The sequence below is a fragment of the Cyprinodon tularosa genome, unplaced genomic scaffold, assembly GCF_016077235.1.
Source record: "Cyprinodon tularosa strain WSP-4 unplaced genomic scaffold, ASM1607723v1 ctg298, whole genome shotgun sequence".
Classification (NCBI taxonomy): Eukaryota; Metazoa; Chordata; class Actinopteri; order Cyprinodontiformes; family Cyprinodontidae; genus Cyprinodon; species Cyprinodon tularosa.
The window spans coordinates 1,327,311-1,355,056 of NW_024039005.1; the positions used below are offsets into that span (position 1 = coordinate 1,327,311).

At 39.8% G+C, this 27,746-nt stretch overlaps 1 protein-coding gene across 4 annotated transcripts in view; it reads left to right on the forward strand.

Moving 5' to 3' along the window:
* Positions 1-5,932: 5,932 nt before the first annotated feature.
* Positions 5,933-27,746, forward strand: part of ano3 (anoctamin 3) — a 100,175-nt gene continuing 78,361 nt past the window's right edge. For 3 of the 4 annotated variants that reach the window (XM_038291265.1, XM_038291266.1, XM_038291268.1), the window contains exon 1: positions 5,933-6,091. In XM_038291265.1, coding sequence (XP_038147193.1) covers positions 5,938-6,091 — 154 coding nt within the window. In that variant the 5' untranslated portion in view covers positions 5,933-5,937. Of the gene's footprint in view, positions 6,092-15,956; positions 16,342-27,746 lie in introns of those variants that run through there. The other variant, XM_038291269.1, reaches the window with a different exon arrangement.

A 27,746-nucleotide genomic window follows, 5' to 3' on the forward strand; every position in this document is an offset into this window, starting at 1 on the left:
GTCTGATTCTGTCTGTTCAATGAGAAAACATGTCAATTTTAAGCTGTAACTGGGAGTCATGGTCCTCTGAAAAGCCCAGATTTTTTTAACTAGTAAAGAAGAAAACAACATTTAATGTTTTCTCAAGCTTCTTGCACTATATCACTAACTTGTATAAACTTACAATTTGTTGCCATTTTTAGCTGAAAAGGCTCCAGATGTCTAATGAACAGATTTTTCGATGGCATCTCTAAATAAAAAAAACAGTTTCCTAACTTTTACTTGAAATGCAACAGCGAATCTGTCATGATTTTATCAAGAGCTCGGACCCACATGCAGATAAACCAGTCCAGAGAGACAAGGGAAAAAGTTTAACAGGTTTATTGAGAAGTTTGGTGGAGATTCCAGTGCTGCTCTGAACACTGCTCAACCGGAACTGAAAGGTGAGGGGAAGACACTGCGGTTAGTTCAGGTTCAGTGGGAGAATTGATTCTCGAACTTGAAGAGGAGAAAAGGTTGGCAGACTCACATTTCCAGAGATCAGGTTGACTCTTAGACTCCAGTAGGTACGGAATGTGTTCCGGTGTTTGTCTCATACGGAGGAGGGCGGACTGGGTTACCCAGAATGCGGTTGTTTGTAGATGAACGGAGAAAGACTGACTGCCACTCAGATTTCCTGCGCTACTTGAACAGACTGTTGTGCAGATGAATCCCTTGATCAGTGTGAAGCTCAAACGTTTCCTCGGGGAAAAGTGGATCCAAACCTCCGGTTTGATTCCTCAGCTCAGTTTGAAGTTCAGTTGATCCTTCCAGGGAGAGAAGGTCCGAAAAATCCAGTTTGCAGGATGACTTCCTGCCGATAGACAAAGGCAAAAAAAACAAACAATGTTGACAAAAACTCAGTTTGACTCAGCAAAACTCAGTTTGACTAGAGTACCCAAAACTGGCAAACACTCTGGCGTCGAAGCAGTGGCAGTCAGCAGCTTAAGAACACTCCGTTAACGAGGTAACCCCTTGCAGGTGTGTGAGGAGGAAAATCAGAACCAGGTGCCACCTGTTGGAGGAAGGAAGACAAACACACCACACAGACTGGAGTCCTAACAAAATCAGATGTCTCAAAGCGACAGATCCGATGATGTAACACCGGTAGGCGGGTCCCTCACCAGGCCTTCAGGAAGTTACCCTTGTGGCGCTCAGACCTCGGCAGGAAACATTAGCGCTGAATTTTGTTTAATATGCATGAACTGGAGCATGCCCAGACTGGCCATAGGGAGAAGCAGGAGTATTCCCTAAGTGCCGGCCTGGGATTAGCCTGTGTCTCTCTCTTTTTTTTTTTCTTTTTTATGTCTGCAGGTGCAGACCTGAAGCTTTGGTGCCTTTCGGCCACCCCAAGGGCGTAGGTTTGATTTGAACTTTGGTAGGGACACTATCAGTCGGTTGTCATTGGTGCTATGCAATATGCATGTCCTTTTTTATGCACGGTGTGAGGATCCGTACTGATAAGGGGAATTAATTGTTAAAAGAGAAAAGCATCATTTTGCTACATTAATAAAAATTGTATAAGCACTACACTCATTAGATGCTGTTAATGAATGTTTGAAGTATCACCAGCTCTGATGAATGTGGAATTAGGACTGTTTTCCACTTTGAAAACGGTTTCATTTGAACCACTAAGAGAGAAGGTAAATACAGTATTTTCTTTTGAAGATATAGAATTGTGCAGAGTTAAACCCCACTCTTATATTTTTACCTACTATTCTCTCTCTGTATCAAGCAAAATAATACATTCATTAAACTATTACCGTAAGTTCACTATAAAAGTTGAACATCTGGGCTGTAGTTACTCTGTGTCGCCCAATTCATGTATTTTATCTGGGACTGAAAAAATGAATTGTATTCATTGATTATTTCAATAATCATCAACTAATTTAGTGAGTAGTTCATCATTAACTGTAGAATAGAGACTCTTAAACATAATAAAAATATAAAATATGCCTTTCTCTGACAGAGCAACCCACTTAGATCAGTAATTATACCAAAATTGTAAAAAAAACAATATATATATATATATATATATAATATATATAAGATTAAAAAATGTTTTTGTCTGTCAATATTCTCCACCCAGAACTCCTCAAGTGGAAATATTTTATTTTCACCTGGTTTATTTAGAGATCACCTGAAGCACTGAAGGGCAGCTGCTTCACCTACAAGCTGCCCTGCATCATTATTACTGGATATCTGTGTTTCCTATAATCATATAATCTATAAGTGCATTTTTAATAGTAAATGATTAAATGTAACACAACCTTTTATCCTCGTCCTATATTGCTGACTGACTGTTTAAATAGCTCCTTATGTCTATTTTCTCTTTTAGTGGCATCATCTACAAACATAACACTGAGAATCAGCCTAAGTGTATTAAAATATAAAATCACTTTTAACAATTATAAAAGACAATATAACACTATCTTATCTGTAATTTAATAATATCCGAAATAAACAGCCAGATTCCAGCATTTTTACCAGACATTAATGTTTATAGTAATTTACTTATAGACTGTGTGGAAATCTATGTGAGATAAAATGAATGTTAATATTCTTCCTCTGTTTGTTCTTGTCTTTATCCTATTTCTAGAAGTAGAAATAGTCAATTAAATTATTATTATTATTATATGGAACCCTAATTATGCTTTTTAAACAAAAAATAGCAGATGTTTAGGCCCCATTTCTTGTTGTTATAGGCTACTCTATAAAAGAAATAACACCTGCTAATAATTATACCTAAAAGAGTCATCAAAAAATGAAAACAGTAATAGCAACTAAATATCGGTAAAAAGGAAACCCTCACATTTTCTTTCTTAATTGGCTGTGGCTAAGAATCAGAAATGTTGATGGCTTACAGCCTTTATTTGCCCATTTTTCCAGCAGTCTTCAGAACTCCTGGCTGACTCAGAATATTTCGTTTTAAAAAATAAAATAAAAAGGTGTTTGTTTTTTAGTGTACATGATATTCATGTTTTTTTTTTTTTGGGGGGGGGGGGGGGGGGGGGGGGACGACTAGTTTTGCAGCCTAATATTAATTGCAGTAACCGCGGCATTCTAGTGTGAATAAATTTTCAATGTTGTGCTCCAAGCACACCAGGACTAGAAAACAGCCTATCAAGGAGAGAGAAGGCGGGACCTAAGGCAGAACAACCAATGACAGTGGAGTTAAACAGCGCAGCACAGTTCCATGCGCTGCTACATGAAAGGGACAGGAGAGACCAGGCAGAGGAGCTGCGAGAGGAAAAGAAGCCACTGCTGCAACAACTACTGCTGTAAATTATAAACATGTTGCTCACATCCAATTATTGGTAGGGACAATTAGGTCGGTTCAAAACTTTGGTAGGGACATGTCCCTATGGTCCCTATGCAAACCTACGCCCATGGGCCACCCCTCAATGTACATTGGTTATTGACGGGCCCCCCCTGTTAGGATTTTCTGGCTACGCCTCTGTTGCCTTTGATTCAATGAGTCGATGCAATCAGCTGGTTTTCCTTAGATAGAAAACTTTGAATCAATCTGACTGGATGATCTGGTGAACTGGAAAGTGACCTGAGATGACATGATGTGAATTGGAGCTATAGAAATAAATTGAATTGAAGTTAGACGATCAACCTGAGCTTTTTACTAAAGTAAAGGGAAAAAGTAAAATTTTTAAAAATACTTAAAATATAAAAGTACTACACTAAGTACTGCTCTACCCTATGAAAGCAACATTTTTCTACAATTCAGGATGATAAATTCCTTAGACTTAATTGTCTTAGTTTTGTAACTAATGGTAACAGAGTCACATTTAACTTTGGATCATCTGGAAAAACTATTTATTTTGGTATGTGGTGAGCAACAAGTTGGGGCAGCACCGAGTCCAACCACAAAGAAATTAATTATCTGATTGAAACTAATTATTTTTATGGTTTTAATTTTTTAAAAATACCAACAGGCCAAATGAAACAAAACCAACGAGTCCATCTTTAAAATGTAAGGAGTAAAAGTAAAAGTTGTCTAAAAAATAATAACTGCACTAAAGTATAGATAGCCAACATTTCTACTTAAGTAAAGTAAAGAGTATTTGTACTTTTTTATTTGACATCTCTGGTCAGAGGGTGCTGACTCCTTGGATACAAGAACCACTCAGGATGTTTTCCACAGCATCTTTTCCTGATTCAACCTAGAGGAGTTTGAAAACTCGGTCCTGCTGCCTGGCCGGGGGGGGGGGGGGGGGGGGGGATTTACCGTTAGGCAATACTAGGCAGTTAACTATGGCCCCAGGTTCCTGGGGGCCCCATAAAACTCAGTTTCTATGTATGGTTAATGGAAATATTCCTTATTTGTGCACATTAATTATAATTAAGATAAAAATCCTTTGGTTAAAATGCCATCAGAACGCTGATAATATCAAGTGTGTCTGTGCCCCCCCCCCTTCAGTGTCCACCATATTGGATCAGTCCATTTGCTGCACATGTTCAGAAAGGTCCAAACAGACAGCAGCAAACCATTTGAAAACAAACCATGCAAAGAGCAGTGTTGCCAACTTAGCGCTTTAGTCGCTATATTTAGCCACTTTTCAGACCCCTCTAGCACTTTGATTTCTAAAAAGCTCCTAGCGCCAAATCTAGAGACTTTTTTCTGCTACTGGAGACTTTGGAGACAACATCTAAAAGCAGCGAACTCTGCTCTCCAGAGCGAGTAGATTGGTAACCCCGCCTCCTGCTCTCCTCTATCTTGTCTGCTGTCATGATTCATGCAGCTATTATTTCATCCAAATGAAAAATGGAGAACAGATAAGCAGATCATGGCTTGTCTACAGTGAAAAGAAGGACTGGGTTATTTACTTTGGCCTTTTTGGAAACACAGGAAGGAGCAATCAGCTAAGTGAGCTTAGTGCTTGGAAAAAATCTTTCATTCCTTTAGAGACAGCATGAAAAGTCAGCTGAGTACAAAACATAGAGAGGAAAACAAGAAAAAAGGGACAAGAAGAGAGGGACACAACCTAGAACAGATAATGGATGTCTATTCTATTAACATTTCTACATCTGGAGAATGGGGCTGTTCTATGTGTTGTCTTCTCCATTCAGAGGGCCCCCTGCCTGTCTTTGCCTAGGGCCCCACATTTCCTAAATCTGCCCCTGTTCCTGGCACAGCTCTTTAAAGTACTGGGGGAAATAGAATCTAAGCATGTAGCTCTATGCTGTAGTCTCTGCAGCTGTTTCCTAACCTAATACTGATGGAGGACAATGATTTTAATCTCTTCTACTGTAAAGTTTGACCTTTAAATTTATGTCAATAGATTCAGACTTATTTCAGCAAAGGAATGGATCAGATAGTCAGTGTGTTAACTTGCTGTTAACTGCTGCAGACTTGGAATTGAAAACCCAGAGGCCTTATTGTCCCCCATTAGTGTCAAGTATCCCAGAAGAAAAAGGGGTATTTTATAGTTGTGTTAAAAATGTATGAGTGCAGTAATATGAGAGGCACCTGTGAGCTGGGCTGCTGTGATCTTCTGAGCTGAACACATGTATTTTCCGCATATAAGATCCCCAGGTAAGGCTGATATTTATGGAGGTCGGACAGAGCTATTAGCTACACTGCAAAACGATCTAAAGATAAGTCAACATTTCTTAAATTAAGTGTATTTACCCTTAATTTGAGTATCTAAATAAGACAATTTGCCAAAGGAATTAGTGTTTTGCACTTCAAATATGACGATGCAGTTGTTTTCTCTTCTTTTAAATGTAAATAATCTTGTTCCATTGTCAAAATGTCTCACTTACCTCCTCAATTCAAGAACAAATGCACTTATTTTAATAAAAAAAAAAAGACTGATTTCGATTTAAATGTTTTGCACTTTGTGTATTTTTCATAGCTGTTTGTATTTATTGTTTTTTTCAGGATCATGTCGTCGGCACAACTATATGTTCCGCCCCCTGCTGGAAAATCAGGGTTGCAGCTCCTCAGACAAACAGGCTTCCTACAACCCAACCATCAGCCGCTCAGCTTCCTGGAGCTCCTCTCGTGGTGAAGGTTCAGCCTCTGGAGACTCCGAGACAGAAACCGAACAACAGTCCAGTGAGTTCACCAGAAGTTGGTTATTCTCTGCATTTTTCAAACGTATTAGTCTCAACACTCTTTATAGGCACATGCCCACCCACCTGTCTAACCCTCTGACTCAGGGTTACAGTGTGGTCAATGGTCGACAGCCTGAGGATACCCTGGAAAAAAGAAATCTTTTTTTCTTAAAATAAGTGCATTTGATCTTGGACTGAGGAGGTAAAAGAAACATTTTGCCAATGGAAAATAAGAAAACACAATTACATTGTCTTATTTCCAGTGTATCTTATTTTAAGAGTAAAAATACTCATTCCATTGGCACACTATCTCAGTTACCAATTCAAATTAAGTGTAAATACACTTAATTAAATAAATTTTTACTTATTTTTAGATCTTTATTCAGTGTACCCTGGAAAAGACATTAGTCAATCAGGAGAATTCAGAATAGATAAACACATTTATCAACGTATAACAGTCATTCAAAATTTGCCCACTTTCCTTGATGGGCCCTTGGCTTGTCCTCTACAATTCCTTGTTAAACATCTAATATATTCTTTCTGTCATGATTTGTGGGCATTAAGATTTAAGGGAAGCATCATCTCCTGCACTGGAAAAACGATCTAGAAATAAGTAAAAATATCTTAAATTAAGTGTATTTACCCTTAATTTGAGTAGGTGAATGTGATGGTTTGCCAGAGGAATGAGTATTTTTACTCTTAAAATAAGATAATTATATAATTTGCACTTGAAATAAGACAATGCAATTGTTTTTACTTATTTTAAGTGGAAATTTTCCTGTTCCATTGGCAAAATCTCTCTTTTACCTCCTACATCCCCAAACAAATTCACTTATTTTAAGAAAAAATTACTTATCTAGATTATTTTTTTTCCACTGTGGTCAGACGCTGTTATTCAATGAAAGGTTGGAGTCAGAGTAAAAAAATATGCACGCCCAGGAGAAGGCCATTACTGCCATTCGGCTGCTTTTCACTGGGAAGGGCCATTTTGAACGCCTGGTACTGTAATGTTCTCCAAACTCTGGATATGGTAACAATATGTGGTCTAAAAATAAGGAACCAACAGAGCCTATAGGACAATTGGTAAACATAACATTTAGGGATCTAATGAAGACATTAATGACTAAAGCAACATTTTTTCAAACAACAATTTCTTGAAATTGAAATAATTAAGCTAGCTAAAACTTTCATTTGACTGTTTGAAGCATTGTTGTTAAACTTATATCATCTCTGTGTTATACTAATAGCTATAGATAGAGTAGGTATATTGAATTCTATTCAGTTTATTTCTATAGCTCCAATTCACATCATGTCATCTCAGGTCACTTTCCAGTTCACCAGATCATCCAGTCAGACTGATTCAAAGTTTTCTATCTAAGGAAAACCAGCTGATTGCATCGACTCATTGACTCTTCAGCAATCCCTCACACTAAGCATGCTTGTAGCGACAGTGGAGAGGAAAAACTCCCTTTGAACAGGAAGAAACCTCCAGCAGAACCAGGCTCAGTGTGAGCGGCCATCTGCTGAGGCCCACTGGGGTTCAAGGAGACAGAAGCAGACATAGAAAAAGAAGCATAGATACAAAAGGCAACTGTCAACCAGCTCCACAGGCGGCCCCGTCCAGGAAACACACAGCCAGGCAGACGAGCTCCGAGCCAGCTCCCATGTCAGAGGATGAAGAGAGCACATCCAGTTAGTCACAGTCAGAGAAACAGGACTACACTGGAAAACAGGCCAAGCTCCAACATCTAGAAACAAAGGTGTTGATGGCAGCAGCACAGCTGATATTTCTCTCCAGGATGGAGTCACAGCCAAACAGGAACAGACCAGATGAAGCTACTATGAGAAAAAGCAGAGAGAGCAGAACGTTAGAGATTGAACTAACAGATTCTGCAGAGTGGGAGAATAGAGATAGAATGAAGCAGAATGATGAAAAAGGGGTCCCTATGTCCTCCAGCAGTCTAAGCCTATAGCAGCAGAACTATAGAGATAGATCAGGATAACCTGAGCCACTCTAACTAGAAGCTTTATCAAAAAGGAAAGTTTTAAGCCTAGCCTTAAAAGTAGACAGGGTGTCTGCCTCAATAATAAGGTGTTAAAGTTTTGTTGGAGAACAAACATCACCTTGAAGACTAAAGACCATAGCAGAAGTTTGAGGCAGGAAAAAGAGTGTGGCACAACAGTAATCCATCTCTGATCATAAGTAGGAGGAGAAGCAAAGAGGTGAGTAGTAACTGGTGGAGCTGCAGGGACCCAGAATCCAGGTGGGCGGGAACTGTCTCTACAAGTATGCAAGTAATAGGCAAGCTCTGCAATCGCCTAGGGTCCCGAGTTGAAGGGGAGGGTACAGTTGTTAAAATAATAGCGATGGTGGACAGTGTTGCACCAGAAATAAAGAAAACACATCAGTAAGACTTATGGCACATCCTCATAATCCAACTCCCATGGCTCTGTCATAATTCTCCCCATTTGGGACTTTGAGTCTTTAGTTTTCACTTTCTAAGTTATTCTGTTTTGTGAATCTTTGGTTTATTTTCCATTTTGTGTTATATTTAAGCCAGTCTTTAGTTACTCTCTGTTTCCCCCTTGTGCCTGTCTCCTTTCCTCTAGCTCCCTTCTAGTCTCTTCCATCCACACCTGCTCCCTATCAGCTGATTACTCCAGTCTTTGTTCAGTCTCCCATATATACTCCCCCTATGTGCTTGTTCCTTGTTGATTGTCAGTTGCTTCATCGTCTCTGGCTTTCCACGTGAGTTTTCCCTGATGTTTGCTGTTTTCCTTTGGTTCTCAGTATTTTTGTGCTTTGGATGTTTGCGTCAGTTTGCATTAAATCTACAAAAACTCCTCTCTTCTTTTGGGGCCTCAAGCAACCCCACCCTGTTGTTGACGGAGCCTTTCTAGTGAAGCTCCACTTTGGCATTACTGAAGCGGCAGATTGCAATAGCATACGACAAACTGAGGGCAGTGAAATGACAGAGGACCTAGCAAATCCCCCTCGAGTGAACGGTCTCCTCTTGAGCCTCAGTTTCCCCTCCTGCCAGGGGCCCCCATACTTTATAGAAACAGCTCTGGGTGAAAGGCAGCTATTCGTCATGCAATCCACAAATCACTCTTGAAATAAGTCTTAAGAAGACTTTTTTTTTTGCATTTTCCCTAGCAGCATGTAATGGAAACAAAATATTATTTGGTTGATATCTTGAGGTGGTAGCCTCATATTACGGGGCTGATTTGTTCTTCAAGGTCAGGTCAGTTGGCAGGAGGATGAATGGAGTTAATTATGTGGATATAATTTCGAAAAAAGCTAAACACTGAACTTTGTTTCCAAGTTTGAAGACGTTTCTCTTCACATCCAGGAAGATTTTTCAATTCAAATGAAAAAGCGTTGAGTTCCAGGCTCTTATACAGCAGCCCTGGGCTTTAGTAGCCTATATTATGGGCTACTGTACAAGAGCCTCGAACTCAAAGCTTTTTCTGACCATTTGAATTGTAAAAAGCTTCCTGGATGGGAAGCAAAACGGCTTCTTGATATAAAACCTTCTAAAATCTGTTGCCAAAGGTAAAGCGGTTCTCCTGCCAGCAGGACCACAACCCTTAAGATAAAACCAGAGCTGCAATGAATTGCTATAGACCAAAGCTCAGTGATTCATGAATTTAGGACTGATGCCCATCAATCCTGTCTTTCTACTGAGGTGTTTTACGATAAGCTGTTAGAGACGAGCCAAACGAAATAACAGCCGTAAATGCAATAAAATGTTTATTGGCCGATGAGGTTGAATGCAGAAACACCTCTCAGATATTTATAAGTAAAAAATGTGAGGAAACGCCTGTCTTGCACATTTAAATTTACAGAAAGCAAACAGCTTGGTTAGTCATTTTCTTCCACCAGGTGGCAGTATAGTATATGTCTAAAGCCTCCCTCCAATTGAAATTTCTGCCATCTGACCTACATCTTGCAACTAAGAGCCATGAAAGGCAAGGGTACCATTTAAATAGGACTAGCCCTGCTGTGGAAGAGCTGTTAATTTATTTATTGAGCTCCCAGTGAGGACCCGAATGCATTTATGTGCTTGTTTGACTGATATTTCACTGGGGTTGGCATGCACAGCCCTTATACCGGCCCCCTTTAAACATCAGAGCTGCAGGAGGTGTAGAGGCATGCTGTGCTGCAAGAAAGCAGATGGTATTTGGATCTGTGACAGATGCCAGACTTACTCTTCTGAATCCCCTCCACAGAAAGAGATTGATAAACAAAAATGATTCCCCTAAATGTTGCAAAGACAGGGCAGTTTATGTAGAAACAATATGAACAATACAACCATGTGTTTCCCTTGGGTCTCAGATCTGGACCTGCAATTAACTTTGCTGCTGATTCTAATATAAATCCAGTGACCTACCAGACCTGATGCGGTCATCATCCTGCTGAATTATCCCACAGCGTGTCAGGCTACTGGTCGGATAATAAAACACTGCCAATCCCAAATTAAAAGAGACATAAATGACAACAGATGCTAGATTAATCACCATCAATAAACCTGTGAGATAAACAATGCATTTTAAACAGCCAATGAAATACAATCACAAAGCGAAGTGCTAAATCCAACATAATCAAATGATGCTGCTTGTGTTTGCTCTGCATAATTGACCTGTTAGTTAGTGGCTGAGGAGGTTTTAATCTACACTGCTGAAACTTTAAAGGTTTCAACTGCCTGCTCAGCTTCTGTTTTCATGACTGAATCTCTATTTATTGTCGAACAAGGGAAGCCCTGCCTCCGAGGCGGCGATGTGTCAGCAGTGAGTGAATCCTGCAGCTGAACTAAGGAGTTTCATTATCGATTGTTTGGAGGTTTTCTTACAACCACATATTAAATGCCTGACAAAGTAAATCGATCCTCTTTGAAAGAAAAAAAGTCAATTATTTTTAATTTCTCTTTTATTTATTTGTTATTTTTGTTACAGCCAAGTGAACCCCGTGGCTGCAGGTTAGAAACTCATTAAGAATGAAGCTAAAGGCAGATTATTGTAGAATTATTCAAGCAGCGCCTTGCTCAGTGTTTCTATTCGTCTGCAGGTTTTTGGGTCGTCTTTGTCAATCATGTTTTAGATGATTTGATGTGAGCATGCCTCTGTTGATGTCTTGTGAACAGGGATGGAGCTAGATGGGGGGCCAGGGGTGGCCATTGCCACCCTTAACCAATCATTGGCCACCCTGTTCGTTAATGACTGAAGCGTCATTTCATTTTTCGTTACATTGGTGATGTAGAGGCTTGGAATTTGGTAGAAATAAAAACAGGCACCCCATTTGCTTTACATAAAATTCCTATGGTACCATTTTAACAAGAAAATATGTGACGTCCACCAAAGACACAACATATTTGAGGACACGAGACAAAAGATGAGGGTTCAAAAAAAGATATTTTATTAATAAATCTTCTCCTCTTTAACTTTTCTTTGCTCGCCTTCTTCTGATTTTCTGAGAAGATAGTTAAAGGCCCTCAAATCCCGTGCCCCAAAAAGTAAAAATAGAAACCCAAAGTAACAACAGAAAGTTGGACCTGGCAGGCCGATCAAACAGAATAAAACGGTACAGCAGGTGGCCAACCCTATACAGGGCCGTCGAAGCCCCTACTGGTACCGGACTAAAGGCCAAAAATAACCTAAGCAAAAGAAAAATCGAAAACAGGACAACCGGTCCCGCCAGGCCAAAAACCTCAAGAAAAAAGTAAGAAACAGTTAACAAAAATACCGCATGGCAGGCTGGAACGTCCGCTGCAGGCCGCAGCGACAAGACAAGTGCGCACCGCGCACGATGGAACAAGTGGAAGCAGGTGGAAAAGCGGCGTCCAAGCGAAGTTGGAAAGGAACGCCCCAACATGCTGAAAGCCAGCCTATTTATAGGCGGACGACAGCACCACAAATTAATGTAATTAACTCGCTAAAAGAATCCCAAAATATATTAACAAAAGATCCTTCAACTAAAGTCTGTAAGAAAACAAAGAAAAGAAATAGACAAAAATCCTAATGTGCCCGAAGCACATAACACCCCCACCCAAAGACTCTGAATGGGGTCTGAAGTAAAACTCAACCCATTCAGAGAAAATAAGAAAAGCGGGACTAGAGTCATGAGTGTGCGTCGGCCACTACATTGTCCTCTTCTTCTCACAATAAAAAACACGTTAAAAGCTTTCACATCAAGACATGATCCAATGCGCTCCCAACGCCACCGAGCGCAGCAACCACAGCCGATCCACCAACTCCAGTCTGCATTCTTCCAAAAACAGCTCCTGCTCCATCAAAGCCAGCTGTCCGAATTCGATCTGAAGTTCCTTTAAACGAAACGGGTCAGCTGCAAGTGAGGTTTTATTCGGCGATTCATCAAGACTTCCTATGGTACCATTTTATACTTGCCACTAGGGGAGAAAATGCAACTGATAGGGAATAGAGCTGCGTCATGTGCTGCGTTTACTTTATCACAGGTTGATAACATATGCCCTTGGAGCTGAGCCTTGGAGGTGTAACGGTGACGTATTTCCGCTCTAGGGCGCAAAAATCTTTGGCCATTGACTCTCGATAAAAGTTGTCTCGCAGATGTTTAGTGAGTGAGACAGAGCTGATCCTGCAGGTGAAGGAGACGGACATGCTGCCGAGCGTGGGGCACCTGCAGATGATCCTCCATCACCTGCAGGATCAGCTCCACCCCTCTCTCCATCCAGGCTCCTTTTATTTTGGCTGACCCCTGCAGACAGCAGTTGCTGTGCTCCGCCTCCTTAGACAACCGACTTCAGCCCAGCTTGGATTGTTAAGCAAAAAAGCAAAAAGCGAAAACCAAAGCAATCCAAACATATAAAACACAACAAAAAAAAATAAAATAAAGAAAAACACAATCATATTTTCCCCTGGGAATGTTGAGTTGGTGAAGTCGTATTGCATGCACCAACACTACATTCCCCACAATGCAACGTTAGCCTGCCCGGTAACCACCAGCCTGCGCAGTCACAGCAGCGCACACAAGTGGCCGTGGCCTGTGGGCCGGTTCTACTGGTCATTAAATATCATCCAGGGGGCCTTGACCTTGACATGTGGGGTTGATTGACCCTGAGGTTCTGGAGCCTATCCACTTTCGGCCACCCATCCATCCATCCATTATCTGACATCCCAATTGGGGTCGCGAGGGGTGCTGGTGCCTATCTCAAGCTGTCAATGGGTCCACCCTGGAGAGGTCGCCGGTCCATCGCAGGGCAACACAGAGACAAACAGGACAAATAACCATTCACACACCCTCACACCTAAGGAGGATCTAGAGAAGCCAATTAACCTAACAGTCATGTTTTTGGACTTTGGGAGGCTGTGTGGACGCATGCTCAGCGAGAACATGCAAACTCCATGCAGAAAGACCCCGGGCCGGGAATCGAACCCAAGGCACAGTGCTACCCACTGTGCCCCTTAGCAGCCTAGCCTCGTGAGACCATCCTGATCTCGCGAGCTTTCAAGGTTTCACTCGCTAATCAGTCTGGAGACTCTCCGTTAAAGAAAATTTGGAGCCGTTCATCAAACGAATGTCCAATCAGCGTTGGCTTTGAGGCGTGACGCAACGAGAAGCGCGACAGTTCAGTCTAAAGAACATGGCGGCTTCAGCCGGTGAAACTAGCGTTAGCGTGGCTATCGAGCAAGTTTTATGGGAATTACAGAGTATTTCTTCACTGAAAGAAGAGCAAAACACTGCTCTGGAGGCTTTTCTCAGAGGAAAAGATGTTTTTGCTCTTCTCCCGACTGGTTTCGGCAAGAGTTTGATCTATCAATTGGCTCCTCTTCGTCGTCGCTCTGTTAGTACGTCATATGCTTCGTTGATCTGATTGGTTTATTTGGCCCGTCTATCACCAACATAGGCCAATCAGCTAACCAGTATTTTCGCCCCTTCCCAAAATTACTTCAACGGAAGGTTTCCAGATGGATATGCGGAGCAAATCCATCTGGCGGAGTCAGGTTATGAGCAGCCACCCCTCAGTGTTAATTGTTTATTGCCTGGCCATCCCTATAAAAAATTTTTTGGCTACACCACTGCTCATGAGATCTCTACATTTGCTTCTTTTTTTCTTTTTTTTTTATCCTGTTTTAAGGCAAATCTTTCTACAAAAAGCATTTCCTTTTGTCCTATGTCCTGTTTAGCAGTGTTCCATGTGTTTGTGAGAACAGGATGGATTTTGAGTAATCTGGTAACAATGAAGCACATGGAAGCAGTTTGGTTAAGGAAACAGGACAGACAAAAATACTCAGTGAGCATCTCAAAGCGAGTCATTATATAAACCATATGATTGGTTAATGCAGACCAGGAGGAAACTTTCCATTTCTGAACAATGTTGAAAATGTTCACCAGGCAAGTAGATGTAAAATAAAAGTCCCATCATAGCAGTTTTTTCCTCAGAATCAGATCTTTATTTATTTCTCAAAGGGCTCTGCTTTCTAATTGGACGCACCTGGATGCCAGTTTATGCAGCTCTGGAGAGACGAGGGGATCTACTTGTCTGTTATGTTTAGAAAATATGTATTTAGCGCAAGCAATGGCAAAAATAAGGCTTAATGGCATAAACCATTAGCATAACTCTGGTCATTGCACAGGAAAAATAAACAAAAATAACTAATACTTGGTTTTCTTCAATATAAAAACGTTTTGAGGAATAAATTATGATCATAAAATATATGAAATGCTTTGTCAAAAACTGTTTGACTGCCATAATCGTTGAATAACACATTCAAAGGGAATAATCTGACTCCTTCTTCAGTGAGCTTTAAAAATTACTTTGTATTTCGACAAATTTCACAATAAAAAAAAAAAAAACGAACCCCGCAGGCTGGTTATTCAGAGATGTCCTCAATGGTTATCTTTGAATATGATTGTAAGTGTATAAGAATTGGATGCTGTAAATCTAAATCAATGAGAAGTTGATTTATTTTTTCTTTTTCTTTTTGATCTTTTTATAGGCCTAATGATGAACGGAACTGCTTTAAAAATCTGGACCAAACTTGTTTGTTTTGTACTGTAATTATTTAGGACTTTAGAGCCTGTTTTATTTAACAAAGTAGATGTTTGACCATCAGGCAATACTAGTCAGTTGCCTAGGGCCCCAAGTTCCTGGGTGATTGGATCAGTCCATTTGCTGCACATGTTCAGAAAGGTCCAAACAGACAGCAGCAAACCATTTGAAAACAAACCATGCAAAGAGCAGTGTTGCCAACTTAGCGCTTTAGTCGCTATATTTAGCCACTTTTCAGACCCCTCTAGCACTTTGATTTCTAAAAAGCTCCTAGCGCCAAATCTAGAGACTTTTTTCTGCTACTGGAGACTTTGGAGACAACATCTAAAAGCAGCGAACTCTGCTCTCCAGAGCGAGTAGATTGGTAACCCCGCCTCCTGCTCTCCTCTATCTTGTCTGCTGTCATGATTCATGCAGCTATTATTTCATCCAAATGAAAAATGGAGAACAGATAAGCAGATCATGGCTTGTCTACAGTGAAAAGAAGGACTGGGTTATTTACTTTGGCCTTTTTGGAAACACAGGAAGGAGCAATCAGCTAAGTGAGCTTAGTGCTTGGAAAAAATCTTTCATTCCTTTAGAGACAGCATGAAAAGTCAGCTGAGTACAAAACATAGAGAGGAAAACAAGAAGAAAAGGGACAAGAAGAGAGGGACACAACCTAGAACAGATAATGGATGTCTATTCTATTAACATTTCTCTATCTGGAGAATGGGGCTGTTTTATGTGTTGTCTTCTCCATTCAGAGGGCCCCCTGTCTGTCTTTGCCTAGGGCCCCACATTTCCTAAATCCGCCCCTGGTGGACGCAGAGGTGACCGAGGAGCCTTTCAGTGTAAAGACGCGCATTTCTCCTGCGGTCAGTAAATCAGGACGCAGGAGGATGCGTCCATCTCAGGACCTCCCCTGCCGGCCGTCACCATGACAACAGGCGTGAACGGTGGCGGTCGGAGGAGGGCAGGGAGGCTGGGATGGAGGGAGGGGACAGCAGCGTGCGGAGCGGAGACAGGTGTTTGCTATGAAGAGTTTGCGCATCGCCCCTGAGGTGGTTTCAGCAGGATGGGAAACGAGTTTCCACCTCCTCGGTGTTCCTCCGCAGCTCTCCATGCATTCTGCAGCTTAGCTCTGCTAAACGGGGAATTTGATTAGAAAACGCTGGAGACCCACCGAGAGACGCCATGGTGCACCACTCAGGCTCGATCCAGTCCTTCAAGCAGCAGAAAGGTTGGTGTCCTCTCATCTGTTCATTTTGGAATACAGTCCATCCCTTTTTCTTTTTCAAACAGACTTTTCTTTCCGTGATGTTTTCATGTGGATGTTTATAGTTGGTGAGAGTGACGCAGAGTTGGATGCTCTGCAAGCTCCTCCTGGGATGAAGCCTGTTTCTGCGCGCTCCTGTGAATTATCTACTTACCCTGATTGCATTTTGATAAGGGTGATATCATGATCATAAATCCATCCTTATAATATAAAAATCACCCTGTATTTTAAAAAGTATATTTTAAACACACATTTTTTTCATTGTTACTTTATTTAAATGTGATCCAGACTCTGATACATGATGAAGTTTGTAACTGATAACAGAAATGAAGATTTAACCATAAATCGATGCAGAATTTGTACATTTAGGGATTTTTGGGGTTTTAATCTGCAAAAGGTAAAGTTTGCGTTAAAGAGTCTATGTTTACATTCAGCAGAGATAAAACAAATGGCGCATTTTTAATTTTGATAGAAAATAAACTAAATCAATTAAACTGGACTGCTGTATATCCTGCAGAAAAGATACTTGGCTCATAAAAAGGGCACTGGAAAAAAATGCAAACATTTTAGGCATTTACTTTAACATATTTATTTAAATTAACACATTTTTTTCATGTTAGCAGGGTAGGAAATAAAGCAAATTGTTAAAGCAACTAAATAGGATTAAGTAAACAACAAAAGCGAGTGTGTAAATTAACCCACCAGACTTCAAAATAAGCAAATATCCTCTTGATCAGCTCTGATCACAGATAAGCGGGTTAAATACTAAACAATATATTTTTAATTTTATTAATTATTTATCTATTTTTTTTTATTTGTATTAGAACAAAAACACATGCATATATCCGTCTATTAGCCAACACTGGAAAAAAAATGTATCTGTTTTTTCTTAAGGACATGATGAGATTGTGTTATATTAACCAAATATGCTTAACTAGATGATATTTTCTTGCTTTTAATCATAACAAATAATTTCATCCAAACAGTAACCTCACAATATCCAAAAATAGATCATGTGGTCGTTGCTTCATCTTCTGTTATTTACTTACTGCCTATAATAGCTCAGAGAAAAAACAAAAGTGGTCAGAATTGAAAATCAGTTGCTAAGTTGCTTTAGACTGGTGCATCTAAAAATTTAAACAAGACCAAAAATATAAGACTGCATTTTGAAGTACAGTTCAAATCTGATCCCGTCTGTAAGTAAAACCAGAGTGAAACCATCTTCAGAACGGCTCCATTACATGTAGGTACAATATTGATGTTGAAACCAGAAATAGGATTCCTTAGAGAAAATTAGTCCTACTTAAATCCTTTCTGTTCCTGCCGTTCTAAAAATAGAGAATAGTTTAAAAGGTTGTTTTTTTTTTTTTTATTATGATGACTCAGGCTGATAAACAGGGGTGTTTATATCTGCAGTCGAGGTGTTGGAAAGAAGAAACGGAGCTGAGCTGCTCGTGACTGAGCCTGCTGAGGGTGTTAGCTGGTCTCCTTTCGCTCACTTTTCTCTTTTTAAATCAAACTCTCTACGATCCACATACATCCCCAAAGGACATAGTTACATTTAACCATCTAGTGCTTTTCATTTGAGATTTAAAAAAACATTTTTTTTTTAAGGAATGTCCGCATCTTGTTGACATTCCAGAAAATATCCAGATTTATTCATTTTAAAGCTCAGATAAAGTCTCTTCCTGCCTTCAGTCCATCCAACAGGAAACATGCTGCAGCAGATGAGATCTGATTAGATTAATGGGAAAGTCTTAGTCAAAGGGGACGGTATAATTCCTAATTCTTAAGGGAGCTGTTAAATGGAAATTGAAAGAAATGGACTTTTAGAACAAAAATCCTTTTAATGCAGAATTCAAAGTCTTTTCAGCACTTTTTAAAAACCCAGTCAGGTACAGTTAATAAAAAGGCTGTTAAAGCGAAATGTTTGATCTGAAACATTTTACCACATAAAAACTATGTAAATTAATCTTACAGGAATTTCTGATACAAATTTCTCATTAAAGGGAACCGACGTGACTCTTCCTCTCCTTAAATGTGAACACGGAGCTGCTGCTCAGTGAAAAATGGAAATTTGGAACATCCAATATGCTGGTGAAAATTCTCAGTCATCCAGGTTATAGTCATTACTAAAAAGTTAAAAAACTAATCGACTGGACTTTGTTTCCAAGTCTGAAGACGTTTCTCTTCCATCCAGGAAGCTTTTTCAATTCAAAATGTCAGAAATAGCGTTTAGTTCCAGGTTTTATGCAGCAGCCCAACAAAGCCTGGTTTTAGTTTAGAAAACATGCAAATAGAAACAGATGAACGGGTCCCCCCCTTTGGAATGGGGGTCGTTTGGCTTCTTTGTTAGCCTGCAATGCCCCATACCTGTCTATGCCTCAGAAAGGGGGGTCGTTAGAGGGAACAGTTGGTCTGGATGAACAGGCGAGGTCTTCTGTTCTCCTGTAAAGGGGTTGGAGCTGCGATGATAGCAGGAAGGAATCAACTCTATTGCTGCATTGCAGGTTTTGGAAAGCGCGTTCACGAGTCTACGGAAACCGCGGCAGACCAAACCAGATGAAAGTGCGCATTCAGCGTCTGCTCTGCCGATAATGCAAGCGTAGAAGAAGAAATGTGCTGTTTACCTGTGCAAAGAAAGAAACAACGAAAGAAAAATGTCTGAGGACTTCAGTGTTGAGGAAGAGCATGAGTTCTTTGCCGAGCTGAATGCGCACTTTCATCTGGTTTGGTCTGCCGCGGTTTCCGTAGACTCATGAACGCGCTTTTAGGAAATCCTATACACTACTGTTTAGGCTCTAAAAACATTCTAAATGACTTCGTTTCGAGTAAATTCTGGACGCTACCCACTCAGGACACTTGGAATACATTGGACGAGCAGTATGGAGGAATATTGACACGTTTTTTGTGGACTTTTATGGACCTTTCTGCCTCGGGCGCAATAGACCTCCATTATTTGAATGTCAGCAGACAGCAAGAAGCCTCCCAGATCTCCAGATGCATTTGAGATATCAAAAAAGTACTCCAGAGTGTTGTTCAGCATGGGGGGGAGTAGAAAATGAAGGCTAATCATGTTTTGGGTGTACTATTCCTTTAAGGGTAGTTTTTCTTTCTTAACATAGATGGCTTCCTTCACGTCCCTCTCAAACCTCCTGTCTTCTTTGTCCAGAATGTGAACATTCTGGTCCTCCAAAGAATGTCTTTGTCCATCAAGTGTAGATGTGCAACATGCAAGTTCAGTAAAAGCGCAATCTTTCCAATAAAGATGTGTTTGGCTCTTGGTTCAGAAGCATCCAAGTTAGACTCACTTCAGATCTGCCAGATGTTGTTTAATGTGACCATGCAGTCACCAAACTTTCTTTCCTCTTGATCAAGACGCTTTATTTTCCAAAATTAAAACAAACTTAGATTTTCTTACTGCAATATGACGTGACAGGCAGATCATATCGGCTCATTTAGTTCCTTTTTGCCATTCAAAAAAAAAACCACAATAATAATCAAAAGCGGTGAAAAACTGTATGGCTGCGCTGACTGAATCCAAGAGCTCACCCGGCCCTAATAGCCGACTCCATTATAATCCAGGTGCTGCAGTCACCTGTCCATAATGAAGGGGCGGAGGCCAGAAACAGCGTAAATTATGAATAGCAGAAAAACACAACTAAACAAATTCATAATTTCATAATTAAGTTAGTCAACTTATACTTCAACCCAAAATATTTCATGTTCATATATATCATACCAAAACCAGACAAAAATAATAAACTAGAAATAAATATTCAATAATAAATCAAGCATTTGGTTCCAACATTCAGTGCCTTTTTTTGTTTTGTTTTTATTTATTTTTTTTATTCCTGATTTTCGTTAATTAGAATTTTTTATTTTTATTTTTTTAAATCACATAGCCTGTTTTAAAGTTGCATTTTCTGGCTTGCCTGCTGTGAGCATTTAGTATCTTACTGTGAAGATAGAAGTCAGAGTGATCGATATTAGAAAACAAAACATATATATATATATATATATATATATATATTAGGGCTGCAACTAACGATTATTTTAAAAATCGATGAATCAGCTGATTATTTTTTCGATTAATCGATGAATCGGACAAAAAAAATTTTTTATATTAACCTCTTTATTCCAAAATAAACATTTTATTCAGAACAAACAAGCACACAAGTACAGGTTGCTCATTAACTGTACTGGTGCAATATGAAAAATAAATGTTTGTGTTAAAACTACGCAAACTTACATGAGAAATGTAGCTGTACATCCACACAATATAGGCTACTTTGTTTCATAAAGCGCAAAAAAAGACATTTTTGTTTTTAAAAGCCCCTAAGGGGTTCAAACAATAGGCCCCCCCATTTCAACAAAAGAGTTTTTTTTAGACTAGAAGAGTTCTGCCTTTTAAGACAGGAAAGTATAGCAGTTAAAGTTGCTACTTGAGAAAATACTGAACCATAGAGATAAAAATAGCCTGTGATTCAAATTATAAATTGTATTTGGAATAAAAATGAGAGAACTAGGGGTGCTAAAAAACACATCCTCCAAAGACAGATATTTACATGGGAATGTGGCAGATAATTAATTGACATATTACTGATCTTGCTGGATTTTATTCTGCTTTACTTCCATAAATTGCAGGATCTTCTTTACTTTATCTTTGCCAGAAGATTTAAACTTTAAAAGCCTTGCCCTCATAATTTGCAAGTTAATTTATTTATAAAGAAAATATAAACGCTGCTTAAACAAATTCAAATGAAATTAAAAGTAAAATAAGTAGCCAACCTTATCCCTGTCTGTAACCTACTAACACGGTAAGGAAAGCATCAGATGAGCTACCTGAGAAACTAACGTTACGTTTCCCCACTTTAAAACCAAACAAACATGGTGCTTCCGCGCCATGTTCATTTGTTTTGACAAAAGTTGCAACTTACGACTTTTTTCGCTTTACAAAGCGCAAGCTATTTTAATTATTGTGATCAATTTGCGCCGTCAATCCCGGTGCATGCGCGCTTCATTTGCAGTCTGGACGCTGAGGCTCTGACTGCAGCGCTGAGAGGGACTCCTGCGGGAAAACGGGGTTGGGATGGGGGAGGCGCCCCACGGCAGAGTAGGAACGATACATGCTTTCACGTAAGAGTCTCCAAAAGCCGCCAGTGACACCGAAAAAAGTCACCAGATTTGTCGCTAGTCGCTTTTTTGAAAAATAGTCGCTGGAGGGGTCTGAAAAGTCGCTGAGTTGGCAACACTGCACCCTGCAGCGCTGGCTCGCTCTGGCCTATTTTTTTTCTTCCCCCGCATCAGTCAAGTGGATGTGATGACGGCGGCGGCGGTTGACGCTTTAATCGCGCGACACAACTAATCGATGATAAAATTCGTTGCCAACGCTTTTAAAAGTCGATTTTTATCGATTTTATCGATTCGTTGTTGCAGCCCTAATATATATATATATATATATATATATATATATATATATATATATCCCGGCAGAAATGCAATAAGAAATCAGATTGTTACTTTATTCACAATTGTCCCGTTTGTCGAAAACTCTAAACTCTTATTCAGGGATGGGAGGCTCTGAAAGTACTTTGAGAGCCGTTTATATCTTTAAAGAATATTCTGAATCAGCTAAAATCAATATCTGCAGGTCAAACATTTACATTTTATTGTTCTCAGATCTCTTTATCCTTATAAAGTTTGACTATTTCCTTCACTACAACGCAGAATCTGAACTATGTAGAAAGAGATTATTAAGGATTGCTTGTGGCTTCCTGTGTCTCTCTCTGTTAATTGGCTGCTGCAGAAAGCATCCTCATACTGTAATACAGTGCATCCATCACTATGCTTTACCAAATGGATGGTTGTAGCAGAGTAAAGCTCAGCATCTGGTTTCCTTTGCTCAGAGCTATTGTTGGAATCTTTGTCCAAACGGTTCAAGAGGATTAGGCTGCATGTGGCTTCTGAGGCTTTATTTCATGCCAACTGTTGCATGTTTTTAGGTCAGATAGTTGATAACTATCATTGGAAAGCCTACATATGATCCTTGATTATTTAGTTTGACCAGGCAGACTGTTGGAAGATGTTAGTTTCATTTGTTAAACAACAGGATGCTGCAGGGAGTTTGGCTGCCATCTTTCATCGTCACAAAAGGTCGTTAAGAAATCCTCTGAAAATTAAATGTCATGTCTTCATTTCCCCTGACATTCACCCAGGGGGGGTTACCATTAGCCAATACTAGGTAGTTGCCTAGGGCCCCAAGTTCCTAGGGGTCCCATAAAACTCTGTTTATTAGTTTTTTAACAAAAACACAATGTGTCCACGATATTGGATCAGTCCATTTGCTGCACATGTTCAGAAAGGTCCAAACAGACAGCAGCAAACCATTTGAAAACAAACCATGCAAAGAGCAGTGTTGCCAACTTAGCGCTTTAGTCGCTATATTTAGCCACTTTTCAGACCCCTCTAGCACTTTGATTTCTAAAAAGCTCCTAGCGCCAAATCTAGAGACTTTTTTCTGCTACTGGAGACTTTGGAGACAACATCTAAAAGCAGCGAACTCTGCTCTCCAGAGCGAGTAGATTGGTAACCCCGCCTCCTGCTCTCCTCTATCTTGTCTGCTGTCATGATTCATGCAGCTATTATTTCATCCAAATGAAAAATGGAGAACAGATAAGCAGATCATGGCTTGTCTACAGTGAAAAGAAGGACTGGGTTATTTACTTTGGCCTTTTTGGAAACACAGGAAGGAGCAATCAGCTAAGTGAGCTTAGTGCTTGGAAAAAATCTTTCATTCCTTTAGAGACAGCATGAAAAGTCAGCTGAGTACAAAACATAGAGAGGAAAACAAGAAGAAAAGGGACAAGAAGAGAGGGACACAACCTAGAACAGATAATGGATGTCTATTCTATTAACATTTCTACATCTGGAGAATGGGGCTGTTTTGTGTCTTCTGCATTCAGAGGGCCCCCTGCCTGTCTTTGCCTAGGGCCCCACATTTCCTGAATCCGCCCCTGTATTCACCAGCAGTAGTTGAGGTTTGCTGCAGAAAAGTCATTTGCCTCCTCAGTTTTGTCGAGCATAACACATTTAGGTTTACTTAAAGAACTCATCAATATTCTTAATGAAGCTGCAGTGACGTAAACATTGCATTACTCTTAAAAAAGGCTTAATTTTTGTGAAGAAACAGGTTTTATTATTTTTTATTGGAAATGAACGTATATTACTGAGACTTCCCACGAGTCAAACTAGAATTTCCTGCAGCAAATGTTTGTTCAGTGTGTTTGAATAAATCTTTGCACAGTTCAGTTCAGACCACCTGGCCTCTTATGCAATCAGATGGTTTTAAAGATACAGACATTAACTTCATGACATATTTTAGAGCCTGCACACTGATTATCAGCATTATTCTCTAAGGACATTTTTTATTTATCTGGCTACTAGTATTAATTATTAGATTAAATTTGGAATGTTGGTAATAATATTTGTTTGATTGTATAATAAAGAGTAGAACAAAAGAACAGACAATGAAGCGTTTATTGCAGTTTCACAGCTCTTAAAGAGTCCGTGATTGTCCTGTTGCTAGGTTATTAGAAAAATCCAGACGCAGCGAGAGGGCAAAGATTTTTTTTTTTGTTCTTTCTTTACTTCGCTGCATCTCTGAAACCCAAATGATCCTTTCTGAACTTCACGGTTAATGTAGTGCGTAGTGCTGGAGACCCCCAGGGGCTTCACTGCACTAATCATCTGTTGCCATGATGGGCATCAGGAGGCAGTATCATGTTAAAGGAGGGAAGATCTACAGATGGAAAGGAAAATGAAGATGTTTAATAATCCCCTTTAAATGATGTAACCCGGTGATTGTGCCAGAATTGCATAATCCGATCCTCAATCACGGGTAAAACGTGCCATCTGCTCCGAGGTGTGTTTACGGTCATGCCGTCTGGTGACATTGAGCTAAGAACAGCGGTGTGTTCTGGATTATCGCCTATTTTTAGCCCTTTATTCAAGTCTGTTGATTTTAAATACCTCATTGCATCAAAACCGCCTGAGTAAAGTAGAAGGCAAAGCGTGTGACTTTTCCTAAAATAAAGATTCCCGAACAAACTCGCTAAATCTGGTCTCATTAAATCCCCTGCATGCTAAACTTAAAGGTGCGTCTGTATTTATGTCATTCCAATTCAAAAAGTGAAAGTCATTTATTTGTTTGTTTTAAGCTTTGATTTTGATCTTTTTCATAATTTTTATAACCACTGAAAACACAAAATTATGTTTCTCACTAAATTGTATTATTAAATAGGATCAATTATGAAATTCTATGTTCTGTACTCTACATCCACTCAGTACTTTTTAATAAAATACTTTATAGCATGGCGGTGAGGTGTTTAGAAGAACAGTTTGCTTTAAAGGAAAAGTCCGGTCAGCGAGGAATAACCGATGGATCATTATTTATGTTGTGTTGGGTAAGTTACTTTAAATATATAATCAGTTAGTTACAAGTTACCTTATTTCAAATGTAATTGTAGTGTAACTTTTTCAATTACTTAAAAAGTAATGTAACTAATTACTTTTGATTACTTTTTGACTACTTTAAGGTTTTAATGAGTATTGACCCATGTTCAACATTTCATCTTTGAGAACTGAATGTGAAGCTTAAAATAGCACTAAGGCCCCGTCCACACGAAGTCAAACCCTGGCCTAAATTCACAAATTTTTCATCAAACCAGCCTCTCATCCACACGAAGCCGGCGTTTCGGGGGTCTGTAAACAATCTTTTTTTTAATTCAGCCTTCAGAGTGGGAAGATTTTGAAACGCCGTTTTCGCGTTTCCATCTTTAAGGTCTAACCGCATTTTTTTTCTTACAGGCATGCGTCATAGCGTCGCCTCTAAACACGCATGTGCGACACAGTATCACAACAACAATGGCGCCGTACTGTGTTGAATGGTTGCTGCTCATGCTACTCACCCTGCTGTCGGGCTTACAACAGAATCTTCTTCTTCTTCTGGAATATCTCCAGGAAGAACAGAGCAATATCGACCACATAGTTCAGCACCTGAATTTGACTGAACCACCAAAATGGACCCGCAGGGCAACCATGTATAAATATTAGTGCGCATGCCCAACATTTCGTCGCCTATTTTTGCTTTGGCACCACAGCGCCACTTACAGGCCTGGCATACATTTTGTAGCGTTTTCATGCATTCGTGTGGTCGATCACATTTATTTTACTTCTCCGTCTTTAAGACAAACGTTCTGGAAAATATTAGCATTTCGTGTTCGTTTTGACTTCGTGTGGACGGGGCCTAAGCTGAGAGGGAACTGCTGACAGGCGATCACAGGATGTCCACAAGAAGAGATGCTTCGTCTATCAGTGAGTTGCACCCACCTCAGGTTTGATATAGATTGCTTCGACATGGACAAGTTCTTGATAGCCTGCAAACACTTCTTGCGCTGCACGGTTAAATTTGAGCCATTTTCACAGATGTAAATTAAATGCTCCTTAAATTTCCAGCGCTGGAAGGCTGTCATTTTTGATGCGCTGCTTGAGCTGAAATAGAACCGTCCGCTCGCTTGCTGTTCCTCAGGAGGCTCCAGCACAGGATGGATCATCAGAGAGGCAAATATGATAGAAACAAGGAGGCGTGGCGGGAAACGGCGATACAGGGCGCGAAGCAATAAAATATCATTACCTATTTCGCAAAGGTTTTTCTTTATATTTTTTTTTAAAATGTAACTAAATTTGTAATTCTTAATATTTTTGGAAGTAACTGTAACTGAATTACAGTTACTCTTTTTTTGTAATAAAATTACGTAACTTCGTTACATGTAATCCGTTACTCCCCAACACTGTTTATACGTCAAACTAATACTTTCTCCGTGATTTAATGAATATAACATTTTAGTAGCCCCTCCCTCCTGCCATCTTCCAGCAGTGACGTCACGGTGCGGTAAGCCTAGCGCCATTCTCCCCGCTTTACAAGCTAAATCAATGGGAACTACTAGACACATCTGCAATCAACAACAATTATTGAAGATTTCCAGAGGACTTCACCATTGAAATTCACCAGAGCTATAGTGAAACTGACAATGCCCACGTGCATGGCAGCTGGATGCTGGAATACATTGGGTAAAAGTGGAAAAAAAGAGTTATTCCACCTTTCTGATTCCTGATCCTCCACGGACGGGTTGGTCGTTGGATCGCCAACTTGAAGAGGGAGGATTTGCCATCGAACTTCTGGCCAGAGAAAAAACCCGTAATATGTAGCCAACATTTGGAAGAAGAATGTTTTCAAGATGACTTGGATAATAGCGCGTTGTGACAAACACCAGATACAGCACTGGGACTTGATCAACAGCCGATACCGCACCGTGACAATGTCACAAACCAGTAGGTGGCAGTAGTGTTCTTTGACAAACATGGATGCCTCCAGTAAAGCACATTCACATGGAAATTACTCTGAATTAAAAACACTGATCATTTATTGAACAGGATGGAATCATTTCACATTTAAAGAACTTTCAGAAGTTTGGATTCTGAATGTGAGCGACTTTGTGAGTTATTCTCACTCTTGAAAAATCAAATATGATGTGTGTATAGTGTAGGGGTGGGTATTGCCAAAGAAGTCACGATTTGATTCGAATCACGATGCATCACGATACTTGAATTATTGCGATGCATTGCAATATTTTCTCCTGTTTTGTTTTTGAATGACTCGGCACAGTATCCCACGGCCGGAAATGCTTGTGACACAAGGCAGCGTGCGTCAACACATTTGCAGCGACATCTACTGGACTGGAAGTGGTATTGCACTTGTTTATGGCTGATGTCCGCCAACCATTCATGCAATTTTATTTATTTTTTTTTAATTAATAATCGATTCTTGGCACCAAGAATCGATGCAGTAGATCACGAAAATTAGAATCACGATGCATCATCATCACGATTATTTTGCACACCCCTAGTATAGAGTTGTATCATGACTCAATATATCAACTTTGTCAAATACAAATGTCCTACGTCTAGTTGAAAAGAGAGAATATATTTTAGCATGACTTAAAGTTTGCTTCCAGCATTAAACTGAAACATTAAAGCTTAACTTGCTAAGCATCACCCTGTTTGTGCTGCTGAACTGGTTTCGCCTCGTAGAGGAGAACATATTGCTGCTGATACAGTTTTTATTGAGGATGAACGACTAACAGATTATCAGTTTTCTCTGCAGTCTTTAGGAGGGTGATTAAAAAGGAAAATCAGAACATTAGTGCAGTTTTTGGATCCTTGTTTACGGTGGAAGAAAAAAAGCAGATACTGTATATCTTCATTGTGAATATTTAGAATAAGCCTTATTTTTAAAATATTTTTTCATG